Raw genomic sequence first — 23,527 nt, forward strand, 5'->3', positions numbered from 1 at the left:
ACATCTGAATCATTTTGCCACACTTCAGGGTAATTGCCTTTTGAATTTTTATTTACAATCCCCTCCCCCGCCCGCCCCCCCCCCCCACATACAACACACCATACACAGCAGGATGTATGTAGTGGTGCAAACCTTTAATCCCAGCATTTAGGAGGCAGAGGCACGTGAATCTCTGAGTTCGAGGCCAGCCAGGGCTACACAGTGAGACCCTGCTTCAAAAAACAAGCGCCACAGAGAAACCCTGTCTCGAAAAACAAACAAACAAACAAACAAAAACATATAAATGAAGACAAAAACAAAAGGTGTTACCAGTTTGAGACCAACCATACCTTTTAAATGGGATTGCATGAAATATCCCTTTTGATTTCAACTTTTACCATCTAAAGGAGAGACTGACCATCTGCACGAGGAGACTTTTGCCTAATTCAACGCAGTATCGTAATACTGAAAAATGAAATCCCAGTTTTTGCTGGCCCAAGAAGCCACGCAAGCTCCCTCCTGGTTCCTCAAACCGGCGCAGCTGCTGGCAGGAGTTGCCGCCCTGGATCCGCGATGGAACCAGAGCGAGGGGCCCAGTCCCGGGTTCACGTCCTAGCCAGGCTCGGGTGGATAACCAGGCTGGCCAAGGGGACCATGCTCCCGGCTTCCACCCGACCCCCCACCATATTCCCCCTGCTAGCCCACCGACCACTCCAGGGCGCTGGAGTGGCCGGACCCTTAGGTGCTCGGACCCCGGGGCTCTACGGCTAAGTTTCCGGGAGCGATCTTTCTAGTAGGGCACCAACCGGAAGTGCCCGTGTTGTGGCGGAAGGAGGAGCTTTCTTGGAGCAGCTGGTGCCGAGAGAAGCGGGACCGGCAAAGATGATTCAGGCGATTCTGGTTTTCAACAACCATGGGAAGCCGCGGCTGGTCCGCTTCTACCAGCGTTTTGTGAGTGCGGCCCGGCCCGCCACGTACCCGCGCCCATTCCCCTCCCCTCGGCCCGCCGCAGAGCTCGCCAGCACCTCGGGCTCCGGCACCGCGCATGACCCACCGCCCCTGTTCCTCTCCCACCCTCCCTGGATCCTGGCTTTCTGTGCTTTGTGACACTTTCCCTTGGGTCTTAGGCCAGGCACGATACACACTGTGCTTCGTTGAAATCTTGAACGACAAAAACCACTGTCTTTAATTTTTTTTTTTCATCGATGAGCGTAGTTTTGTGGTGGTCGGGTCGTTGGGCTCTTTTAAGTTTTTGTTTTCTCAAGGTGGGCAGAAGTTCTTTCTTGGAATTACTTGCTCTAGCGTTGACTGAGACTTATCAGGGTCGGGCTACCGTTTACCCTGTAGAAAGTCTCTTAAAATTGGGGGTGAATGAGTTATATTACAAGCTGTCAGATGTAGTGGTGCACACCTGTAAGCTCAGAGCTCAGGAGATGGAGGTGTGAGGATGAGTACCTCAAAGTTATCCTCAGACAGCTAGTTCAAAGTCAGCTTGAGCTACACCAGGCCATATCTCAAGAAACCAATAACTAAACACATGCTGTCACGAGATGGCCCAGCAACGTTCATTTTCTAGAAACATTTCCTTTGGGAAAAAGCAAACGTCATTATTTGTCTCCTGTCCCCCAACATTTTATTTGTGGCTAGGTTTCAAAATACATAACTGAGAGACTAGTTAAACCCGAGAAGGAATAGAATCAGAAAACATTCAGGCTTCAGCCTCACCTTTCCTACTCTTGTGTAGGTTGGCAAGTTGAGAAATGTCTCTCGGATTTATATTCCTTTTTTCATCATAAATGAAAAAATAATTTGCTTTTTAAGTAGGGTTTTCAACGCTTATTTTTTTAAAAGTACTTAATACGACTTCGACTTATGTGTGCATTTGTTTCTCCTAAGTTATTGAAATATAAACTATATAGCTAACTTACTATATCACAATTTGAAAACCTTTTTATTGATACTCTTAAAGAAACCCCTCCCTGTTAGCAGTCAACTCCCCTGGCCCTAAGCAAGCACTTACTTTCTCTTTAAGTTTTTGGACATTTTATCTGAATGGAATCATAACGTATAGTCTTTTTAATCTTTTACTTACAAAAACATTCACAAGTTTCATCTGTATGAATATGTAGCATGCATATATGTGGTTTTTTTTATTTATTTTAAAGCAGGATCTCAATTTGTAGCTCAGGTTGACCTGAACTGGAGATCCTTCTGCTCAGCTGGACCTGGTGGCACATTTCTATAATCACAGTACTTGGGAAACTGAGGCAGGAGGATTGTGAGTTCAAGGCCAACCTTGGGTACATAGTGAAGACATAAGCAACAAAAACAAAATCCAAACAACCAGCCACCAAAAGCGAAGAAAAGATCCTGTCTACCACAGCCTTCCATCTCCCAAAGTTAACAGGCTTGCCACTGTGCTCTGCTGTTCATTCCATAGTTTTATTTCCCATTATTTGCTGTATCTGGCTTTTATAAATAGTGCTGCTGTGACCATTCATGTGTTGAGTTTTAGTGTGGACATAGCTTTTCATTTTTCTTTACCTTAGTAGTAGAATCAGTCATTAGGTCACATAATAACTCAATGCTAAACATTTTTTAAAAATAGTTTATTTATTTTTATTTTATGTACATTGGTGTTTTGCCTGCATGTATGTATGTGTGAGGGTGTTGGGTCCCCTAGAACTGAAGTTACAGACAGGTGTGAGCTGCCATTTGGATGCTGAGAATTGAACTCAGGACCTCTGGAAGCACAATCAGTGCTCTGAGCCATCTCTCCAGCCCATTGGTGAACATTTTAAGAAACTGCCACAGTGTTTTCCAAGTGGTTGTACCTTTCACTCTACTATCAACAATGTATCAGTATTCTAGTTTCTTATCTCCTCCAATGTGTATCTTTTTTTTTGTTTGTTTGTTTTTGTTTTCTGAACTAGGGAGTGAATTCAGGGCCTCCCTCATTCTAGGCATTTTTTTTTTTTAAACCACTGAGCTATATAATCCTAGCCATGTTGTGTTTAATTAAAGGCATTTTAGTGGATGAAACTGAACCTCCTTTTAAAAGGTTTTGCTATCTGTTTCCATAGTGACTAAGGATGCTGAGCACCTATCTTTTCTTATGCTTATTGGCGATTTGTATATCTTTGAAGATCATAGAATTAAGAACCCCTTGAGTGAAAGTCCCTTGAAAATCGCTGTGTACTGAAAGCTAGGAAGGGTTGTTAAAGTAACTGGGGCACATAAGCAGTGGTGGTGCCTTCCTGTTGAACTAGGAATCAGTTGGCCGCATTGTTTTACCCCCCCCCCCCACTTCCACCTGTGGCTGGATAAAGAGCTTCGGTGGAACAGATGTTGTGTCCCTCTAAAGAAGTGCAGATGCTGGGCGTGTTTGTGCTTCTGAGCACACAGAGTTCATCTTTGACAACATCCTGGCAAATGTGAGCTTGGTGTGCTCACATGGAAACCAGGCAGATAGTGATTGATTTGTTCCAGGTTGTGGGCCAGCGATGAGCAGGTTTGCATCCATGCATTCAGTAGGAACTGAGAGCCTTTAGAGCCCACACTGAGCCAGCCATTTCCTCAGTGACTAGTTCCGGTTTTTGTGTTGGCCCCTGCCCCCACCCCCAACCCCCAATAGCTTTTAAATCACTGTCCATCTCAAAGCTAAGTGCAGTGGTGTAGAAAGAAGGGGTTAATTTTTTTAATATGTTTTCCTGACTTGATGGAGATTCAAGCTGAGCATTTACTTATGCTGTGCCCCCATTTACTTATGCTGTGCCCCTCAGAGTATGGTCCCCCAGACCCAGAGCACTGGTGTCCTGTGGGAGCTTGTTAGAACTAGTCTCAGGCCCCAGCCCAGGCATTTAAACACCATCGATGGCTGGCTCATCCCACATTACAGTATGAGACAGTCTTCTCACATCTAGAGAGTTTAATTTTTATTTATTTGTTTTCTGTGTGTGAGTGTTTTGCCTGCAGGTATGCCTGTCACCACATGTGTACCTGGTGCCTTTGGAGGTCAGAGGAGGGTGCTGGATCCCTTTGAACTGGATTCACTGATGGTTCTCAGCCATCCTGTAGCTACTGGGAATTGAACTGGGTCCTCTGTAAGAGCAACAAATGATCTTAATGGCAGATCCAATTCTCCAGCTCCTGATCTAGAGTTTTGTTGTTGTGGTGGGTTTTTTTTGTTTGTTTGATTGATTGGTTGGTTTTGGTTTTTCAAGACAGGGTTTCTCTGTGTAGCCTTGGCTATCTTGGAACTTGCTCTGTAGACCAGGCTGGCCTCAAACTCACTGAGATCCGCCTGCCTCTGCCTCCAGAGTGCTGGGATTAAAGGCCTGTGCCACCACTGCTGGTCTCTCTAATTCTAGAGTTTCTAACTACCTTGTTTCTGTCTGGTTTCTCCCTTATCCTTTTTGTTTGTTTTGATACAGAGTCTCCCTGTGTAGCTCTGGCTGACCTGGAACTCACTATGTAGACCAGGCTGACCTTGAACTCACAGAGACCCACCTCTTGCTGATATTAAAGCACTACTACTCCTTGCTCCCCCCCCCCAATACCCCACTGCCCCCCTTTATACAAGGTCTCATGTTCGTCCTGCTTTCACTTAACAAATGCCGGGACTCCAGACATGCTGCACCACAGTGTCTTCCTTTCTCCTCTCCTCTCCACCCCTCCCCACTCTTCTCTCTGTTCTGTTTTGTTGAGTTAGGGAGTTACAGTACATACGGTTCAGGCTGGCCTGGAATTCACCATTTAATCCAGGCTGTACTCCAACTCAGTGACGGTCCTGCCTTAACCTCCAGCATGCTGGGCCTGCAGGAGTGAGCCGCCATGCATGACTTAAAAAAAATGTACCATACCTATTATAAAGCCATACAACGTATAGGTGGAGATCAAATGTGACTTATCAAGTGATTCGTTCACAGTTGAAGTTTCTCAAGATGACTAGTGACTATTAAGTGAAGAGTTTATTTTTAATTTGTTTAGTTGCCCACAATTCAGATCTGCAAATACAGCATTTTCTTTTTTTTTTTTTTTGGAGCTGAGGATCGAACCCAGGGCCTTGTGCTTGCTAGGCAAGTGCTCTACCACTGAGCTAAATGCCCAACCCAATACAGCATTTTCTATCTTTCCCAATAGTCCTTTGTTGGTGAGCAAAACAGCATCTTCTATGTAGTGCTGATATTAGTGTAAAAAAAGGATAAATTTATCCTTGAGACAAGTACATGATTACATATTGACCTTCACACAGTGCTGAACTTTGAGATTTGTTAATTACACACTATAGATTTTTTTTCAGGGGGGAAAAAAAAGGTAGACAGTGGTGGCACACACCTTTCAGTCCAGCACTCAGGCAGAGACGGGCAGATCTCTGTGAGTTTGAGGCCAGCCTGGTCCATGAAGCTAGTTACAGGATAACCAGGACTACACAGAGAAACCGTGTCTCAAAAACCAAACCAAACAAAACCCTTGAGGATCTTTGTGAGTTTATGGATTCTGACTCCATAAACTTGTTTGAATCTCAGCTTGTCTATGAGATAGCAATGATTTGTGACTGAGATACCGTGGTAAATAAGCGTACCATAATCTGTCTTTCCCATAGTCATTCTCTGCCTTCCATGTGCTTACACATGATCTTTTCCAACTGTTCCCAGTGAGGAGCCCCTTCTTTACATGGTCGCCCTTACTGGTGGGCACACTTTTTCTCACTTGCCCCCTGACCCGGCTTTTTGCTCTTGTTCCATAGCCTGAAGAGATCCAACAGCAGATTGTTCGAGAGACTTTCCATCTGGTCCTCAAGCGAGATGACAACATCTGTAACTTCTTAGAAGGTGGAAGGTAAACATGAGCTTCGGGTCGCCGGCCCCTTAGGTTCCAAGGTCCACTTTGGGTGGCTGTCACTGCTTTTGCTCCTTCTGGTACACTCGGGTCAGTGGCTCCCTGATGCAGCATAACCTGTTCTTTTTCTGGAGTGTGTGTGTGGGCGTGTGTGTGTGGGGGGGGGATGGGGGGGGGTTGGTTTCTCTGTATAGCCCAGGCTGGCCCTGAACTCACAGGTCCGCCTACCTCTGCCTCCTGAGTGCTGGGATTAAAGGTGTGCGCCACCACACCAGACCCCCGTAACCTGTTCTTAACAGGAGCTGCTGTTTGTTTTATTGTGTGTACATTGGTGTTTTGTCATGCTCGTCTGTGTGGGGTTGTCAGAACCTCTGGAGCAGGAGTCACACACAGTGGTGAGCTGCCATGTGGCTGCTCGGGAAGAGCGGCTGCTGCTCTTAACTGCTGAGCCATCGCTCCAGCCCCAGGTCGAGTTTGGGTCACTGGCGGGCTAGGTCAAGGTGAATTCCAGTGGCTTTCTGGTCTCTTCCAAACTTAGTTGCCATTCATGTGGAAAGTGCCTGCTCCAAGTGCTCGGCCTTCCTCTTTGTTAGGCCATTTCCATTCTTGGTGAGGGGCCCTCTGAGTGTTTACTAAGATTGGAGTTCTCAGCTCTTGACCACTGTCTTCCAGTCTGATTGGTGGCGCCGACTGCAAGCTGATTTACCGGCACTACGCTACCCTCTACTTCGTATTTTGTGTGGATTCCTCCGAGAGTGAACTTGGGATCTTGGACCTCATCCAGGTATGTGTGGTCATCCAATAATGGAAGCCACTTTAGAGTTTACACGGGGATTTTGAATAACCAGCCTTGGTGCGGATCCTTTTTTCAGTCTCCTCATCAGTGTTGGTAAGGGTTGCCAGATGTCCACCAGGTGGTGCTCTGGGAAAGCGCCTGAGCAACCTTCCAGGACTTAGCCGTCCGATGGTGCTTTCTACCCAGCCGTGGTTTTTAATGTTTGAATTTTCTATCATCTCTGAAACCAAACTACATTAAGTATTTATACTTTCTGTGTCCAGACACATGCACCTGTGTTTGTATAGATGCCGTGGAGGCCAGAGGTTGACATCTCGTGTTCCTCAGTGGTTTTCCACCTTGCTTTTGAGATAGAGTATTATCTGGAGCCAAAGACTCAGCTAAGGCAGGCTTGCCAGCAGGCCCCAGCCATCATCTCTCTGTCCTCCCAAGTGCTAGAGTTTGCTGCTCTGGGAGATCAAACTTAGGTCCTTCTGTTTGTGCAGCACGAGCTTTACCGACTGAATCATCTCCCCAATCCCAAGTGTCTGTACACTTCATTCTTTCTTGTAATGGTAGCCTAGAAAAAAAAGCATGGCACACACATAGTGTCTTCTCCCCTAGTTACTTTCACAGCTAATTTTAGTTGCAAAACCAAGAGCCAGTGTTATCTTAAGGAAGAAGTCTAAGGGCACATGTGAAAATAAAACTGTCTCTTACAAACGGAAATGAAAGAAGTTGAAAGCTGAGCATGGTGGAGTCCCAGCCACTCAGGAGGCCGAGACAGGAATATTGCAGGCTGCTATTTATGGGCTCTTAGTCTTAAGGATGAAAGAGTTTTTCAATAGACTAAGAACGAAACTACATGGGACAATCTTATTGGAATTTGAAAGAAAAAAACAACAGGACTGACATGTTAGAAATCTCATCTACTACCAGGATTGGAGGTGGGGTGAGGTGGATAAGATACAAGAAAATCGTGCATCAGCTAGTCTGGCATAGAAAGGGTGAACAACTAGAGATGTCATCTCAAACAAGGTGGAAAGTGAGGACCAATACCTGAGGTGCCCTCTGACCTCCAAATGAAAATCATGCTTCCTGAGTTTGAGGTCAAGAAAGCATTGAATTTCCTATTTCTACACAATCAGCTAGAAAATGCATAGTTAAAGAAAATATCACATGGTGATTAAGGTTAGTGTTTGCAAATTAACTCATTATGGAGTAGCTGATACTGATTCCAATAAAAGTACAGAATTGGACCAGCTGAGGTAGTGCATTCTTATAATGCCAGCACTCTGGGAAACAGAGGCAGGAGGATCACTGCCAAGTTCAGGCTCCATCTGGTCTACATAGTGAGTTCCAGCCAGCCAATGCTACTTAGTGAGACTCTGTCTAAAAACAAAACAACACCAATAAACAAAAGATGCAAAATCACAAAAGAAAAACATAAAGTCACATTTGGAGTCAATACAGCTTTCTCTTGTTGGGAGGTGAGACAGAGACAACAGCAACCTCAAAGGTAGAGTCGGGGTCAGTTCTACCAGGGAAGTCTTCAAGAACCAGGAGGAGAAAATCAGGGAAAGAAAGTAAAGGACTAAGTGCGGTGTGTCAACACTTAGTCCACTAAGTGAGTAAAGCCAGCAAGAGCTCAGCTCTCTGCCAGCTTAAAAGACTAATTATTTTATTATAAATGGGTATATTTTAATTAATTAATTAAGTGTGTGTGTGTGTGTGTGTGTGTGTGTGTGTGTGTGTGTGCACATAGGGGGGTGGGTGTACACAAGACTGTGAGTGCCATGGTGCAGGTTTAGAGGTTTGTCTTATTAGGGTTTCTATGGCTGTGATAAAACACTGTGACCAAAAGCAGCTTATGAGGAAAGGGTTTATTTCAGCTAACAGTTCCACACCACACTCCATCACTGAGGGAAGTCACGGCAGAAACTCAAGCTGGGCAGGAACCTGGAGACAGGAGCTGATGTGGAGGCCACCGAAGAGTGTTGCTTACTGGCTTGCTTTCCCTGGCTTGCTTGACCTGCTTTTTTATAGAACCCAAGATCACTAGCCCAGGAGTGGTACCACACTCAGTGAGTGAGGGGCCTCTCCTGTCAAGAAAGTGCCCAACAGGCTTGCCCATAGACCAGTGTGGTGCTGGCCTGTGTCAAGTTGACGCAGGTTAGGACTGTCAGCAAGCACCTTTACCGTGAGCCAGCCAGCTTGCTAGCTAGCCCAATGCTTTTGGTCTTTTTTTTTTCCGTTTTTTTTTTTTTTTGGTTTGAGACAGGGTTTCTCTGTGTAGCTTTGCACTTTTCCTGGAACTCACTTGGTAGCCCAGGTTGGCCTTGAACTCACAGAGATCCACCTGGCTCTGCCTCCTGAGTGCTGGGATTAAAGGCGTGCGCCACCGCCGCCGCCCGGCTTTTTTTTTTTTTTTTTTTTTTTAATTTAAATTTTTTTTAGATTTATTTATTTATTTTTTATGTGTATCAGTGTTTTGCCTACATATATGTCTGTGTATCACCTGTATGCCTGGTGCCTCCTGAGGTCAGAAGAGGGTGTTAGATCCCTGGAATTGTAGTTATGTATTGTTGGGAGCCACCATGAGGGTGCTGGGAATTGAACCCAGGTCCTCTGCAAGAGCAACAAGTGCCATATCTGAAAAAATAACCACTGAGCCATCTTCCCAGCTGGTAACTGTTATTCTTAAAATACTGTTAAAGTGTAGAGTTATAAATAGTGCCACTGTGAAATGACTGTGTTTGGTTTTGGAATTACACGTGCATGCGGTTCTGTAAGATATGCACCTGAGGAATACAGTCACTGGGTCCTAGAGTGTTAATACTTAATGGCCAGTCATTTTCCAGTGTTCGGTTTCTAATAGAAACCATGGACCAGTTATCAGTCTTAGGTCAGGATGTCAAACACTTCTGCCCATTGCATCTCGATAGCATCATCTAGGAAAACAGTAGTCGAGCTCTGGATGGAATAACACTTTGCTAACTAAGGCAGAAATTGGTACCAGTTGTGAGGTGTTGCTGTGACAGACTCGATCATGTGTTTTTGGGAGGATTGTGCTGGCGTTTGAACTCGGGACTGGAAAAGCCATCGAGGGCACAGAGCTCAGTGGCTTGTTCTTAGAAGATAAGAATGCTGAGAGAAATGCAAATGATAGAGACCTGGCTTGTGAAATTTCAGAGGCAAGTAAAGACTATCAGGGCCATTTATATGATATTTTGAATTAAGACTCTGTGGTTCTGGTTAGTTGGGGATGAAGAATCAGCCACGATTAGCAAGAGACCAGCACCACTGAAGTGAAACCTGTGCTTTGCTAGGACAATTGTTGGTGGTCAGCTAGAGCTGAGAAATTAGCTATAGTTAAGAAGAGACCAGCATCCTTGAGGTGAAATCTTTTGAGAAGTGTTTCCTCAGGGTCAGCATACAGTAGCTGTGATCCAGAGGGGGCTGAGGCTGCAGCTCATGCTAGGAGCCTTGGTGATGAATAAGAGTCATCTAGGTGGTCCTGGTTTTGAAGGCATGAAGGGATTATGGAGAGCATTTGAGGTTTGGCACTGGAGGAGGGTAGAAGAGGCCATTGGAGAAGGTGCAGCTTCATTTGAAGTTAGAGTCTCAAGGTTGAAGGGGTCGTGGAGGAGCTGAGGCTTAGCACCATGTGACAGGGCCACAGTCCCTGAAGAGAGCCCAGGAGAGGTTATTGGTGAAGGTACAGCCCAGCTGCAAAGACTCCAGCATTTTGGAGATGTCAGCACCATGGGATGGCCACCAAAGTACACACCACAGCAGCGGTGAAGGGGAGCTAGCTTGAGCCTAGGAGACAAGCTGTGTATGCTGCAGAGGGCAGAGCTGGAGAAGTGGCCCTGGTCCTTTGGAGCCCAGAGGATCATGGGTGAGTCCTAGACATCAAACACTGAACTTTTCACACTGTTGAATTTTGGTTTTGCTTTACTCTGATTGTGACTGTGCCCTGGCTCTTCCTAGTTGAAATAAGAAGAATGTAACTTATTTTTTATTTTTTAGGAACTCACAGTTAAGAGACTGAAATTTTAGAGAGACTTTGAAATTTCAGAGAGGCTTTGGATGTTTTAGAAAAACTTTGAACTTTGAAGAAGACTGATTTTTTTTTTTTTTTCCCCAAGACGGGTTTCTCTGTAACAGTCCTGACTGTCCTAGAACTCACTTTGTAGACCAGGCTGGCCTTGAACTCACTGAGATCCATCTGCCTCTGCCTTCCAAGTGTTGGATGGGATTAAAGGTGTGCACCACCACTGCCCAGCAAAATTATTTATTTGTATTTTATGTACATTGGTGTTTTGCCCGAATGTATGCTTCTGTGAGGTTGTTGGATCCCCTGGAACAAGAGTTACATACAGTTGTGAGCTGCCTAATGGGTCCTGGGAATTGAATCCACGTCCTCTGGAAGAGCAGCCAGTGTTCTTAACCACTGAGCCATCTCTCCAGCCCCTAAGACTGAATGCTTTAAAGAGACTGAACTTTTAAAGTGTTTGAATTTTTAAGACTGTGGGACTTTAGGGGCTGGAGAGATGACCCAGTGGTTAAGAGCACATGCTGTTCTTCCAAAGGACCTGGGTTCAATTCCCAGCACCCACGTGGCAGTTCACACAGTCTGTTACTCCAGCTCTGACACCCTCACACAGACATACATGCAGGCAAAACACCAATGCACATAAAATAAAAACAAATAAATTAAGAAGACTGTGGGACTTTTAAAAGTTAAAACAGGCTGGAGAAAAGGTTCAGTGGTTAAGAACACATACTGTTCTTGCAGAGGACCCAAGTTTGATTCCCAACACCCACTTCAGACAGCTCACAACCACCTGGATCTCTAGCTTCAGGGAGCTGACACCTTTCTGGTCTCCTCAGGCACATATACAACAGACACACTTACATACACATGAATAAGTTTTCTTAAAAGTTTGAAAATTCTGCTGGGCAGTCGTGGTGCACACCTTTGATCCCATCACTCGGGAGGCAGAGGCAGGTGGATCTCTGTGAGTTCAAGGTCACTCCAGTCTACAGAGTGAGTTCCAGAGTTACACAGAGAAACCCTGTCTCGGAAAAAAAAAGTTTGAAAATTTTATATTGTGCTATTAATATTAATATGAGATCTTAGGGATGGACAGATAAGAAGGGAACAGTTGCTGGGTGGCGGCGGCGGTGGCGGCAGCGGCGGCGGCAGCAGCAGCAGCAGCAGCAGCAGCAGCAGCAGCAGCGCACACCTTTAATCCCAGTACTCTGATGGCAGAGGCAGGTGGATCTCTGAATTCCAGGCCAGCCTGGTCTATAGAGCAAATTCCAGAAGAGCTAGGGCTACACAGAAACCCTGTCTCGAAAACCCACAAACAAACAAACAAACAAATAAAAAAGTACATGCATACAAGATTTTATTAATACTGTAAGGAACTTTTTTAAAATATATGTATACTTCAGTTGGGGAAAGGACATAATAGTATTGCAAGTAGTTGGTGGTTTATCCTTTTATGTAAATCAGTATCTTATTTGTACTGATATTTATATGATATTACATAAAGGAGAAGAGAAAGCCTTAATGTGTTTACTGGTTCAGTTGCTGAACTGAAGACCAGGCTTTCCTGTCTGGATGATCAGTCTCCTGGAGTTGATTAAAAAGTAGTATCAGTTCATGTTGGAGACAGGGCTTGCCTTTTGAGATCTGTTGTGATATAAAAAAGAGTGTCATGGCTGCCCGCCCCTTTTACTTTATTTTTTATTCATTTATTTGTTACTTTCATAAAATTTTAAGGTCGCATTGCCCCAAGTGGCCCAAGAAGTCCTTGAATTTTCAGTCCTCTTGCCTGAATAGTTGGAAATATAGGCCTGAGTCTCTAGTTTCAGCCTTTTTTTTTTTTTTTTTTTTTTTTTTTTTTTTTTTTTGGTTTTTTGAGACAGGGTTTCTCTGTGTAGCTTTGCCCCTTTCCTGGAACTCACTCTGTAGCCCAGGCTGGCCTGAACTCACAGAGATCCGCCTGCCCCTGCCTCCCGAGTGCTGGGATTAAAGGCGTGTGCTACCACCGCCCAGCGACACACTAGTTTCAGCCTTTTTAAATGACTTTAAGGTCTCACTTGTGGAGCCCAGGCTGGTCTCAAACCTCTGGTGTCAAGCAGGCTCCAGCCTAAGCTTCTGTGACAGTGGGACTAAGGTGCATTCCAGGCTTGCCTCTGAATTTCCTATGTGACATCTGTAAAACAGCGAGTAATGGTTTGCTCTTTTTCTCTGTTTCTTCTTATTTCTTAGGTTTTTGTGGAGACTCTGGATAAGTGTTTTGAAAATGTGTGTGAGTTGGATTTGATCTTCCATATGGATAAGGTATGTCCTCTCCCAGAACAGGGCTCCTGGAAAACTGTGAGTTCAGGATGTATCTCCTGCCTGTGTACCTCCCTGTTCCGTCTCTTGTTCTTTGGCTCTGACCTAGTTCTAGAGTCTGTTTTAATTAATTAGTCAATTAATTTTGCAGTACTGGAGGTTGAATCCAGGGCCTCCCACATGCTAACCAGGTATTCTACCAACAAGCCATACATCAAGCCTGAACCTGTTTTATTTAGTAAGTTATACAGTTCTGAGGGGCCGTGAGATGGCTCAGTGGCAAAGGTACTTGCTTGCCAAGCTTTGATGACCTGAATTGGAGCCTCAGAATCCACATGGTAAAAGGAGAAAGCTAACCACTGCAGATTGTCCCCCACCTCCACATGCTCCATGGCATGTATGCTCCCCCCCCAAAAAAAAAAACCAATAGATTACACAAGCATGTTTTTATCGATCTACTTCTTTGTTTGTTTTGTTTTGTTTTATTTTGAGACAAGATTTCTCTGGCTGTCCTGGAACTCAATCTGTAGACCTAGCTGATCTTGAACTCAGAGATCTGCCTGCCTCTGCTTGGATTAAAGGCGTGTGCCACCATGCTTGGCTTCTAACAAACATTTTTTTTTTTGGTAATGTATATGGGTATTTGTCTACATGTATGTTTGTGCAATAAGTATGTACCTGGTACTTCCAGAGACATTGGATCCTATGGGACTGTAGTTACAGAGGGTTGTAAGCTACCATGTGGGTGCTGAGTGCTCTTAACTGCTGAGCTGTCTCTCCAGCTGAGGTGAGAGCCCACAGAGGTATTATATATATATATATATATAATTTATATTTATATATATTTATTGAGGGTACGATGACCCTCTCTCCTCTCACTCTCTCTTCTTAAGAGATCATGTATGCAGACAAGAAGCCATGCCCCAAAGCTTGTACTCCAAAGCTGTTGGCGGAAGGAATTCCCACAGCATCCAGCCCCAGTGTATTTTGGGTTCTGTTGCTGTTTGCTAAGATTTGTTAGTTTTAGCACATAGAGACTACCATTGGGCCAGTTTCCTGCCTCTTTTGTTCACAGGTGACTTCTTGGTGTATAGCAGTTATGACACCAGTGTAAGTGGCTGTCCCTACAAAACAGAAATTTTTATGTTGGTTATGAAATGAGTGTCCTAGACATGGGCCAGTGACAGTGAAGCTTTGGAATGGTGGGAACTCAGGAACTCTGATGTAATAAACTTTGTATCTTAGGAGGCTGCAGGGCTTGGAGGTTAAGAGTGCATACTGCTCTTGCAGAAGATCCAGACTTGGTTCCCAGTACTGCTCGGTAGCTCATAACCAGCTGTCCGTAACTCCAGTCAAGAGATCTCATGCCCTCTTCTGGCTTCTGCAGGTGCTAGGCATGCATTTGGCACACACATACAGCCAAGCACTCATACACATAAAATAAAAATCTTTTAAAAAAGACAACAAAACTAAAGCTCTGCATAGTACCTAATACGTGTGTAACAACATCTGAGAGCAGATCCAAGATGCTCATAGGAAAGCATACTCGGAGAGGATTGAAACGGACCCAAGTGGTGTTCTCAGATTTGTTTTCTTAGCATAACTATGATGAGGCCTGTGTTCTCATGTGCCAAGTTAAACAGGAGACAACTCACAGGGGGACATGGACGATATTTCGTCCAGCTGGCACATGCTGTTCTCAGTGATGATCACAGCAAATCAGCCAACAACCTTCCAATGATCCATGACTTTGGGAAGGAGTTGTGATTAAAAAATACTCATTTGTTATTACTTTTTTTATGTGTATGGGTATTTTGCCTGCATGTTTGTTTGTGTGCCACCTGTGCAGTGCCCATGGAGCTCAGAAAAGGGTGTTGGAGCTCTTGGAACTGGAGTTACAAGAGGGTTCTGACCCATCATGTGGGTGCTAGGAATCAAACCTGGGTCCTCTAGAAGAGCAGTCAGTGCTCTTAACTACTGAGCCACCTCTCCAGCCCCTCATTTTGATCAAACTGCCCATTGTTATGGCATAATTTTTATTAGTTTATTGTCATTATCGTGGAGCAAGAGTTTTTAGACTCGTTGCTGCTAGCCTCACCATGCAGAGCACTTCCTGGCCATTTTCCAGGGGCTTCTCTTCTTTTTCTTCTCTGTTGACTATACCAGGGTTTAAATAGGAGAATGCCCCAGGTAGACATAGCTAAGCAATCCTGGTCAAGGTCTGCTCTGGTCTATCTTGTCCCAGTATGGTTCTTTGTGACCCAAAGACGTTGTAGCTGCTTTAGGGGAGCAGTCTGGTTTCTCTAAGATGCTCTCAGTCAGTGCATCCTTGTTCGGATGTTGGACAGGGGTGTTGTTTCCCTGGGTCTGTCTCTGACTCTGCCATAGCCCTAGTGCAGGAGGATCATGGGACCTACTCTTTCCCTGGAGACAACTTGAGACTTGACAGCTTCAACAGGCGTCCAAGACTCAATGGTGCTCTTGCCATGGTCAGCCTCCCTTGTCCTTTGAAAGGCTCTGCTAAATGTCAGGTGTCTCGGCCCTTCTCTTTGCGTGTGCTTTGTGTTTGTTGTTCACAGTTGTTGAGGAGGTTGCTGTCTTGTGATCTACACCAAGGAGAATACTTCCCGCAAGCACTGTTGGGGGACAAAAGGCTAACTTGAGACTACGATTGAGTTGCTTTTTCTTTTGTTTTGGTCTGTGTTTTTTGAGACAGGGTTTCTCTGTGTAGCCCTGGATGTCCTAGAACTCGCTCTGTAGATCAGGCTGGCCTGGAATTCAGAGATCCACCTGCTTCTGCCTCCTGAGTGCGCCACCCCCCCCCCCAGCTGAGTTATTTTTATAGGCTTTACTATTTTAGGTCATTAGGCTTGGCTGCAAGTGCCTCTACCCTCGAACTGTCTTGACACCCCCTCATTTTGTTGTTGTTGTTGTTTTAAAAAACTAGGTGCTACTTGGAGTTAGCATGTGACATACAGTGGGTTCCTTTGCAGGTGCTACCTTTGTTTGCAAATGCAGGCGTGGCATCTCCAGTACCGCAGCGTAGGTTAAAGGATTGGTTCTTCTGGGGAAAGGGGTCTCCTCGTGGACAGAAAAGAAGGCACAGGGGTCCGTGTCCTATCTTCTGCTGTCTCTATGGAGCAGTGTGTTCATGGGTAGTCTCTGCTGAAATGACCATCCTTCCTCCCACAGCGAGCTCTCTTTATAAGGCACTATTAAGTGCAGCTGTATCAGTGACGAGCAACAGAGAGGGCACGAGGCAGTCTGTATCTGAGTGCCAGATGTTCATAGGCATCACTTGGGAAGACTACCTGCCTAGTCCCTGACCCCTTGGGAACCTGTGGAGTGGGGTTCTTAGAAGAGTCAGCTGGTCTAGTGAAAGGTAGAGTGTGGGAGAAGGGGGGTCCCCTGTTCAAGCTACTTCCTCTAAGCCTTCTGCTAAGGCAGTGTTGAGAATCCCAGCATGACTGATTCTGTTTGGTTGTAAATCTTCTGTTTTCTGTGAGTAGCACCCCTGTGCACAGCCCCTCCCTCATCTACTCCAAGATCACCCCATCTCCCCACCCTTCCAACGCCACCCCTTCTTTCTCTCTCAGATCCTTAGGAAACAAACAGGCCAAAAAAAGAAAAGACAAATCACACACATAAAAACACAAAATCAGAAATCATAACATATAAGCAAAAGACCAGTAAGGTAAAAAATGCCTAAGTAAAGCATTATTAGACAAAATAAGCTCCCCAAATACCATTGAGTTCATTTTTTTAGGCCATCTTTTGCTGGGTATGAGGCCTGCCCTTAAGTGTAGTTTGTATAATTTGTATTTTTTAAAAAAGATTTTAACTTGAATTGCATCAAATTCATTAAATATTTGAAGGTAATTTATATTTTTACAATAAAACTGTATCTATAATGTATCTTTTCACTTCTTTTGGGGAAAGTGTTTGAGATAGGCTGTCTGTGAACTTCTCATAGCCTATTATGCAGGTGGCTTCAAACCCATGGTGATCCTCCTGCCTCAGCCTCTTAAGTCTAGGATTATAGACATGAGCTACCACACCCAGCTCTTCTTATGTTTCCATTTCTTTAGCTGTATCAATTAAAGCCAGGTAGTGGTGGCTCTCACCTCAATCCTAGTACTCAGGAGCCAGGGGCAGGCAGATCTTTCTGAGTTCCAGGCCAACCTGGACTGTAGAGTGAGTTCTAGGACAGCCAAGGCTACACAGAGAAACTCTTAAAAAGAAGAAAGAAAAAGAGGAGGAGGAGGAGGAAAAAGAAAGTCTAGATCTGTATTTGCATTTTGCTAAATTTTACCCTAGATATCTATTTTTATGTATATGGTGTTTGGAATATTAATTTTCAATGTATTGTTGCTATATAGAATTTACTTTATTCACTTTATATTTTGATACTAAGACCAGTGGTTGTGTTAAACTCATGAATTCTCTTACATGTTAGACATTTTGTTCATTTCTTTCTGGGGCTTTTACTTTGGATGTTTTCTCCACCCCCACTCTGCTGCCCAGGATCTCTGGTGTGCTGGCTAGAAATGGCAAGAGTGGTGTCAGGTCTTGGTTGTTGGTCTCAGGAACACCCTTCATCCTGTAGCTGTGGGGTGCAGCATTTGCTGTGGGTCTTTGTAAACACTCTTCATCAGGTTAAGGCCATCTCTTCCCTGTTCTTCCTAGTGGCTGGGGGTTCTGATCGTGTAAGGATGGCAAGATTAATCAGAGCTGTTTTCTCCATCTCCTGGGTGACCTTTTGCCTCATTCTAATGCTGTTTTAAACATCTGTGAGGATTTCTGCTCAGTCAGTGAAGTGATTCCAGCTCTGTTTTATTGCGCATGGCTTTTAGAAGGAAGTAAGTGGCCATAAAAATACTGCCTATCTCCTATGTCTTATCTTTATATAAGTTCCATAAAGCATCTTGCTGCTGCAGCAGATTTCTTTCACTGTTGATACAACTGTTTATTTTTAGCTGTTGGTTGGTGCTGGGAAATGACCTCTCTTGTCTATTGGAGCTGTTGAAATCAATGATGGAAGCAGTCAGAATCCTATCTTAGTCACCCTTAGAAGAGCTGAAGGTGTTTTCCAGCAAGTGACTTCCCTTTCATTACATTTCTGCCTAATATTCACCCTCACAGAACATCTGCCCTCTCAGGTATATGGTAATAGTTCTGTTTTGTTTAATTTATGTAGACAAAAGACCTATCACAAAATGGCAAGGTTATCTCTGAATTCCATCCTTCTTAACTGAAGACTTCCCACCTGAGGTCTGAAGCTCCTGGTCATAGACTTTGCAGGTCTGCACCAGCTGGTCCTGGTCGCTTCCTGTCACGTGACACTCCTGGCATGGGCTCAGAGCAGCAGGCCTGTGTAGACCACATAGGGCTGAGTTTCTAATACTTTGTGTTTCTGTTTGCTTTGAGAAAGCCTAGGCTGGCCTTGAACTTATTGTGTAGCTGAGGCTGAATTTTGCATTATATCCATCTTTCATTTTTATTTTATCTATGCCCTTTCTAGAACCCCATAACCTGGTTTTCACAGAGATCCCCCACCCCATTCTTAGGTGATTTCCTGATCTCCAGATCCTCTAACCATTTCTTGGTCATCACCACCTGCTTCTCCTCCTCCTCCTTCTTTTAAAGATTTATTTATATTTCTGTGCAGTGGTGTTTTGCCTGCATGCATGTCTGTGAGAGGGTGTCAGATCCCCTGGGACTGGAGTTACAGAGAGTTGTGAGCTGCCCTGTGGGGGCTGGGAATTGAACCCAGGTCCTCTTAACCACTGACCCATCTCTCCAGCCCCGGCCATCACCTTCTTTATGCCTCTGGAGTACCTAGTGCTGTGAGCTCTTTAGCCACACAGTCCCAGTCTCCTGTGCTTACCTCAGAACCTTCCTCATTTGTAACCTGTTCTCGCCTCTTTCATAGACTCAGCTATATTTCTTACTTATTTCATACTTAAAATACCACTTTTTTTGGAGACAAAGTCTCACTATGTAGCCCTGGCTGGCCTGGAACAGCTGTGTAGACCAGGCTGGCCTCCAGCTCACTGCCTCTGCCTCCCCAGTGCTAGGATTAAAGGCGTGCGCCACCATGCAGTCAAACACCACTTTGAAGGTAATTCTCAAATCTGTCTTGACGGTCTTGTTCTGATGTCCTTCTGTTTGTTGGTGACAGGATCTCACGTAGCACATACTGGCTTCATTTTCTACGTAACTGAATAGGGTCCAGCTCTGTGGTCTGTGAGGTAGCCGTCCACTCTTTAGACACATGAGGGTCATATCTTTACAGAGGTCACTGGTTCCTCAGTACGTTCTGCAATCCCTAAACACAGTTCAGTGTCCTAAGTGTTGGCAGTATGGTAATTGAGTCTGTTTTGTTGAAAACTGAGTGGGTGGCGGAGCATTTTCATCTGCAGCATCTCAACAGCAAAGATGGTTGGAATCCAATTGGGTCTTCAAGATTGAGTCATCAGACTCAGTTCAGTGGCTTCATCAAGGGGCTAGATGGTCGGGTCTGTCCTCTCTCAATAGGGTTGGCTGGTGAGCTGCTGGGTGGGGCTGAGCCCAGGAAAACTGCCAAGTGGGAAGGAAAATGCTGAGTTTCGTGGTTGAACTTCTGAAGTCGAAGATAACAGGCTCATAAACTGTGATAATGGATTGTGTTCATCAAATGGCCCTTCTGGGGACAGTTCAGCTACAGCAGGGCTCATGCAGCCCCTTCCACGTCTTAGTGACTTTGAAGCAGGTGCTCCGCCTTGCTTGCTGGGCTCTCGTGTAAGTTTGCTGAAGAGGGGCTTTAGACATCCTGTTTGAGCTTCAGTTCTCACAGTGGGAGCTAGTTGGCACGCTTGACTGTCTCTGGCCATCTTTTCTTCCTGAATGTGCCTGAGAGAGAAGAGGGAAGTCAAGGCCGGCCTGATGTCTCATCTCATCCCCAGCCCTTCTCTGCCGTGTGTTGAGAGTGGGGATTTCTGCTTAAGGAATGAGGAAATGGCGTTAAAATTATCTCATCTCGGTGCTATTGTCAAAGATCCACATACTGTCTGTCCATCTGTCGCCTCCATTCCTCAGTGGGGCTTCTTTGCTTGAGAGGACAGTATCTCATTCCGTCAGGACAGCTGACAGAGGAGCAAAAAGGATTTCTTAAAATCCTAAAATCTGTATACTACATTTAAAAAGAAGGGGTCTGTCCAAATTATCCCTGGAATCCAGCCCCACAACGTTTCCCGTTTGTGCGCCTTGCGCTGCTGAGAGCCCATGCTCCTTAGCTGCTAGCCATTCAGATCACACACAGCCTCTTTGGTTTGTTTAGTTATTCCTTGTAAGAAGCTAAGGGCAACAAGGTAGCTAATGCTGTACACAGAACAGCAAGGTGGTTGGTTGGTTGGTTGGTTTTGGTTTTTTTGAGACAAGGTTTCTCTGTGTAGTCTTGGCTGTCCTGGAACTCGCTTTGTAGACCAGGCTGGTCTCAAACTCACTAAGATCGCCTGCCTCTGCGCCACCACTGCCCAGCCCAGAACAGTAACATTTGATGTTTTAGAGCAATCTTTTTAGAATACAGCCCTTTCAAGAAAATTCAGAAAACAGCAAAACAAAACAAAACAACAACAAAACCAAAAAAAAGCCAAATGGTAGTGGCACATTCCTTTAGCCTCAGCCCTCGGGGGGCAGAGGCAGGAAAATCTCTGAGTTCTAGGCCAGCCCTACAGAGCGAGCTCCAGGACAGCCAGGGCTACACAGAGAAACCCTTTCTTGAAAAAACAAAAACAAAAGAAAAGAAAATTCAGTGTTTGCTAAGGTTCATGAAGGGAGCTGGGTGTGTGGCACACCTGTAATCCCCGCACTTGGGCAGCTAAGCAGGAAGAATTAAAACAGCTAAGGCAGGAACTCTGAGTTCAAAGCCAGCCTGACCTATAGAGGGGAAACCTAAAAACCATCCTAAAAAGCAACCAGATCGTAACTAAGAGCAAAGTTAATTGCCAATGCTCTCTCTTACATAAGTAGCAGATGAAAAAAATCACGTATTATCCACATCTTGGTGGTTGCTGATTTGTATCACCCTTAAAGGCTAGAACTGAGGTGCATTCTATTTACGACAGAGACTAAGCCACCTCTGAAACAAGCAGGACTTTCTTAATCATTAGCTAAGAACCCTTTGCTACACTTGCTGTCACGTAACTCAGCAGAAGCTTGGTAATATATCACCCCCAAAATCTCAGTCGCTTATAACAGTTTCTTTGCTGAGACTGTAATGTGGTCACTGGGCTGCTGCTGTCCCGTCATCATCTGGAGGTCTAGGCTGATGGACATCCACATGGGCGCTTGCGTGTTGACTGTTACAGTGACACACGTAAAGTGACACACGTACCACTCATCCTTTCATTAGTCAGCGTGAGTTCTCTGTTAGGCTTAAGGGGCTCAGGAAAGGCAGTCCGACCTAGTCCCAGAAGAGGGGAGAACCTGAGCTGTTTTAACGTCACTAGTGACTGTCGCTGATTTGGTTTGATTTTTTTTTTATTTTTTGAAGCAAGGTGTCACATGCCCTAGGCTGGCCTCCAACTCATTATGTAGTTAGGGGTGGCTTTGAACTCTAGACTCTCCTGCCTCTACTCCCAAGCGCTGGGATTACAGTGTGTCACAATACGCAGCTCCCTTCCCAAGTCTTGACTGAATTTCATTTTGTTTTGTTTCCATCGTGTCCAGCAGACCACCACTGTTTTCTTTGTTCTTTTAGGGATAAAGATGACATTTAATTCACTAACACTTTTTATTGCATATTCCAAAACTAGAGAAATGTTTTTGTAGGAAGGAAACATGGTTGACTCTTAAGAAGAGGCATCTTATACAGTAGCTTTCCTGACGTGCTAACACTATATTTGATATTTACATCTTACATGCTTCCTACATGAATTTAAGGTTACTTTAGAAATGAAAATTCAGTAACAGATTCTGAGAAGCAGATGCCTCTTCCTTAGGAAGGCTTTGTGTAAATGACCTCTCTTTCCTGGGACTTCTGACCTTGAGGAACTACTGATGCCTGCAGAAAGCATTTGTGGGTTTTTGTTTTTCACTTCCCTCCCTCCCTCCTCCCTCCCTCCCTCCCTCCCTCCCTCCCTTCTTTCTTTCTCTTTTCCTTTTTCTCCTGATTATCAGACAAAAGGGGTTTATTAAGCATTTACTAAAAGAGTTGCTAAATACAGAGACACGGGATATGAAAATAAAGACAAACTTGTCTTTTACCCTAATTCTCTACTCTCTAGAAGCCTGTGGTTGAGCTGGAAGGATGGGTCATTGCTTGGTCTCAGAATAGGCCACCCCTTTGGAAACTTCTGGCACTCTCAGTCGACTTGGCGCTGTTGATGTGAGGGAGCCGCACCGTGCACTGCTTTTTGTACAGCAGCACCGATTTCGTCAGATACATGTGCAGACCAGCATACTGGATTTCACACAAGCGGAAGGCAGGCAAATGGTTTGTGCAGAGTAATAGAGTACCCAGTAGTAAGCTCTTAGCAGTATTGACCAGAAGTAGAGAAAGAATGAGATGTTGAAGGTAGACCTGTTTCTGAGGCTGAACTCTGAGATGCTATGGGCAGCATAGATGGTGGCCTACCTTCAGCTCTTAGCTGAAAGTCAGGGCTTCTGCATAGGGAAGCAGAGCAGGCAGCCCCCTGCCTGAGTGTAGTGGCCCTGGCCGTGGCCACTCCCTCCGGGAGTGACTTGTCTTGAGTCAAAAGGCTGGTGTGAAGAGTCCCATGGTGTGAAGTAGAAGATGAGCATCAACTGAGGCTGTATGAACTCCCACCAGAGGAGTCCCTGGGCAAGAGGGAGTCAGAAGAGGAAACTAGTGTGATGGGCAGCTGCCTGGTGCCAGGGATAACGCCGTGACTTCACTCCTCATTACCTTCTGTAGGTGTAGTGATGGTCTCCAATAGCAGACGAGGAAGCCGAGGCTTAGGTGAAAAGTACCTGAAACTTCAGCATATGTTCTTCCTAGACAGAACGGGAGAACTTTAAAATACGGCTATTGTATGTGTGGAAAGGTGTATTCCTCTCAGTGTTTCTTCCCCAACTAGAAAACAACCGAGTGGGAACAAGCTGAGTGTGGTGGTACATACCTGTGATCCCAGCATTCACAGGACAGGCAGGAGGATTGCAAGTTCGAAGCCCGCTCGGGATCTGGTGGCAGTGGGGAGGACAGACGTGTGGGAAGGAGTCAGGAGGACAGACATGTGGGGAGGACAGACATGTGGGGAGGACAGACATGTGGGGAGGACAGACATGTGGGAACGAGTCGGGAGGAGACAGGGAACTTTGCGCACACCCCGGCTGAATCAAGTGCAGAGCTGGAGACAGTTGAGACTGTTTAGTCACTAGTCTAGTGTCCTTGACCCCTTTTGCTAATAGTCAGTGGTACCCTGGGCCACTTTACAAGGGCCCCCTGGTAGGGAGCACCAGTACTTCCTAGCCTAAGGACAGACATGGATGCTAGCTGGAGGCGAGGCAGGGAGGTTGGGTTGGAGTGAGGATGTGCTCTGGCTGTTGGAGGCTTGGAGATATGGACAGTGATGAGA

At 45.3% G+C, this 23,527-nt stretch overlaps 1 protein-coding gene across 1 annotated transcript in view; it reads left to right on the forward strand.

Moving 5' to 3' along the window:
• Positions 1-789: 789 nt before the first annotated feature.
• The window catches only part of LOC114696174 (AP-3 complex subunit sigma-2), a 47,882-nt gene continuing 25,144 nt past the window's right edge, over positions 790-23,527 (forward strand). The window contains exons 1-4 of the mRNA XM_028873730.2: positions 790-930; positions 5,729-5,820; positions 6,493-6,604; positions 12,882-12,953. Coding sequence (XP_028729563.1) covers positions 862-930; positions 5,729-5,820; positions 6,493-6,604; positions 12,882-12,953 — 345 coding nt within the window. The 5' untranslated portion in view covers positions 790-861. The remainder of the gene's footprint in view (positions 931-5,728; positions 5,821-6,492; positions 6,605-12,881; positions 12,954-23,527) is intronic.

This window comes from Peromyscus leucopus, chromosome 1, assembly GCF_004664715.2.
Source record: "Peromyscus leucopus breed LL Stock chromosome 1, UCI_PerLeu_2.1, whole genome shotgun sequence".
In the NCBI taxonomy this organism is placed as follows: Eukaryota; Metazoa; Chordata; class Mammalia; order Rodentia; family Cricetidae; genus Peromyscus; species Peromyscus leucopus.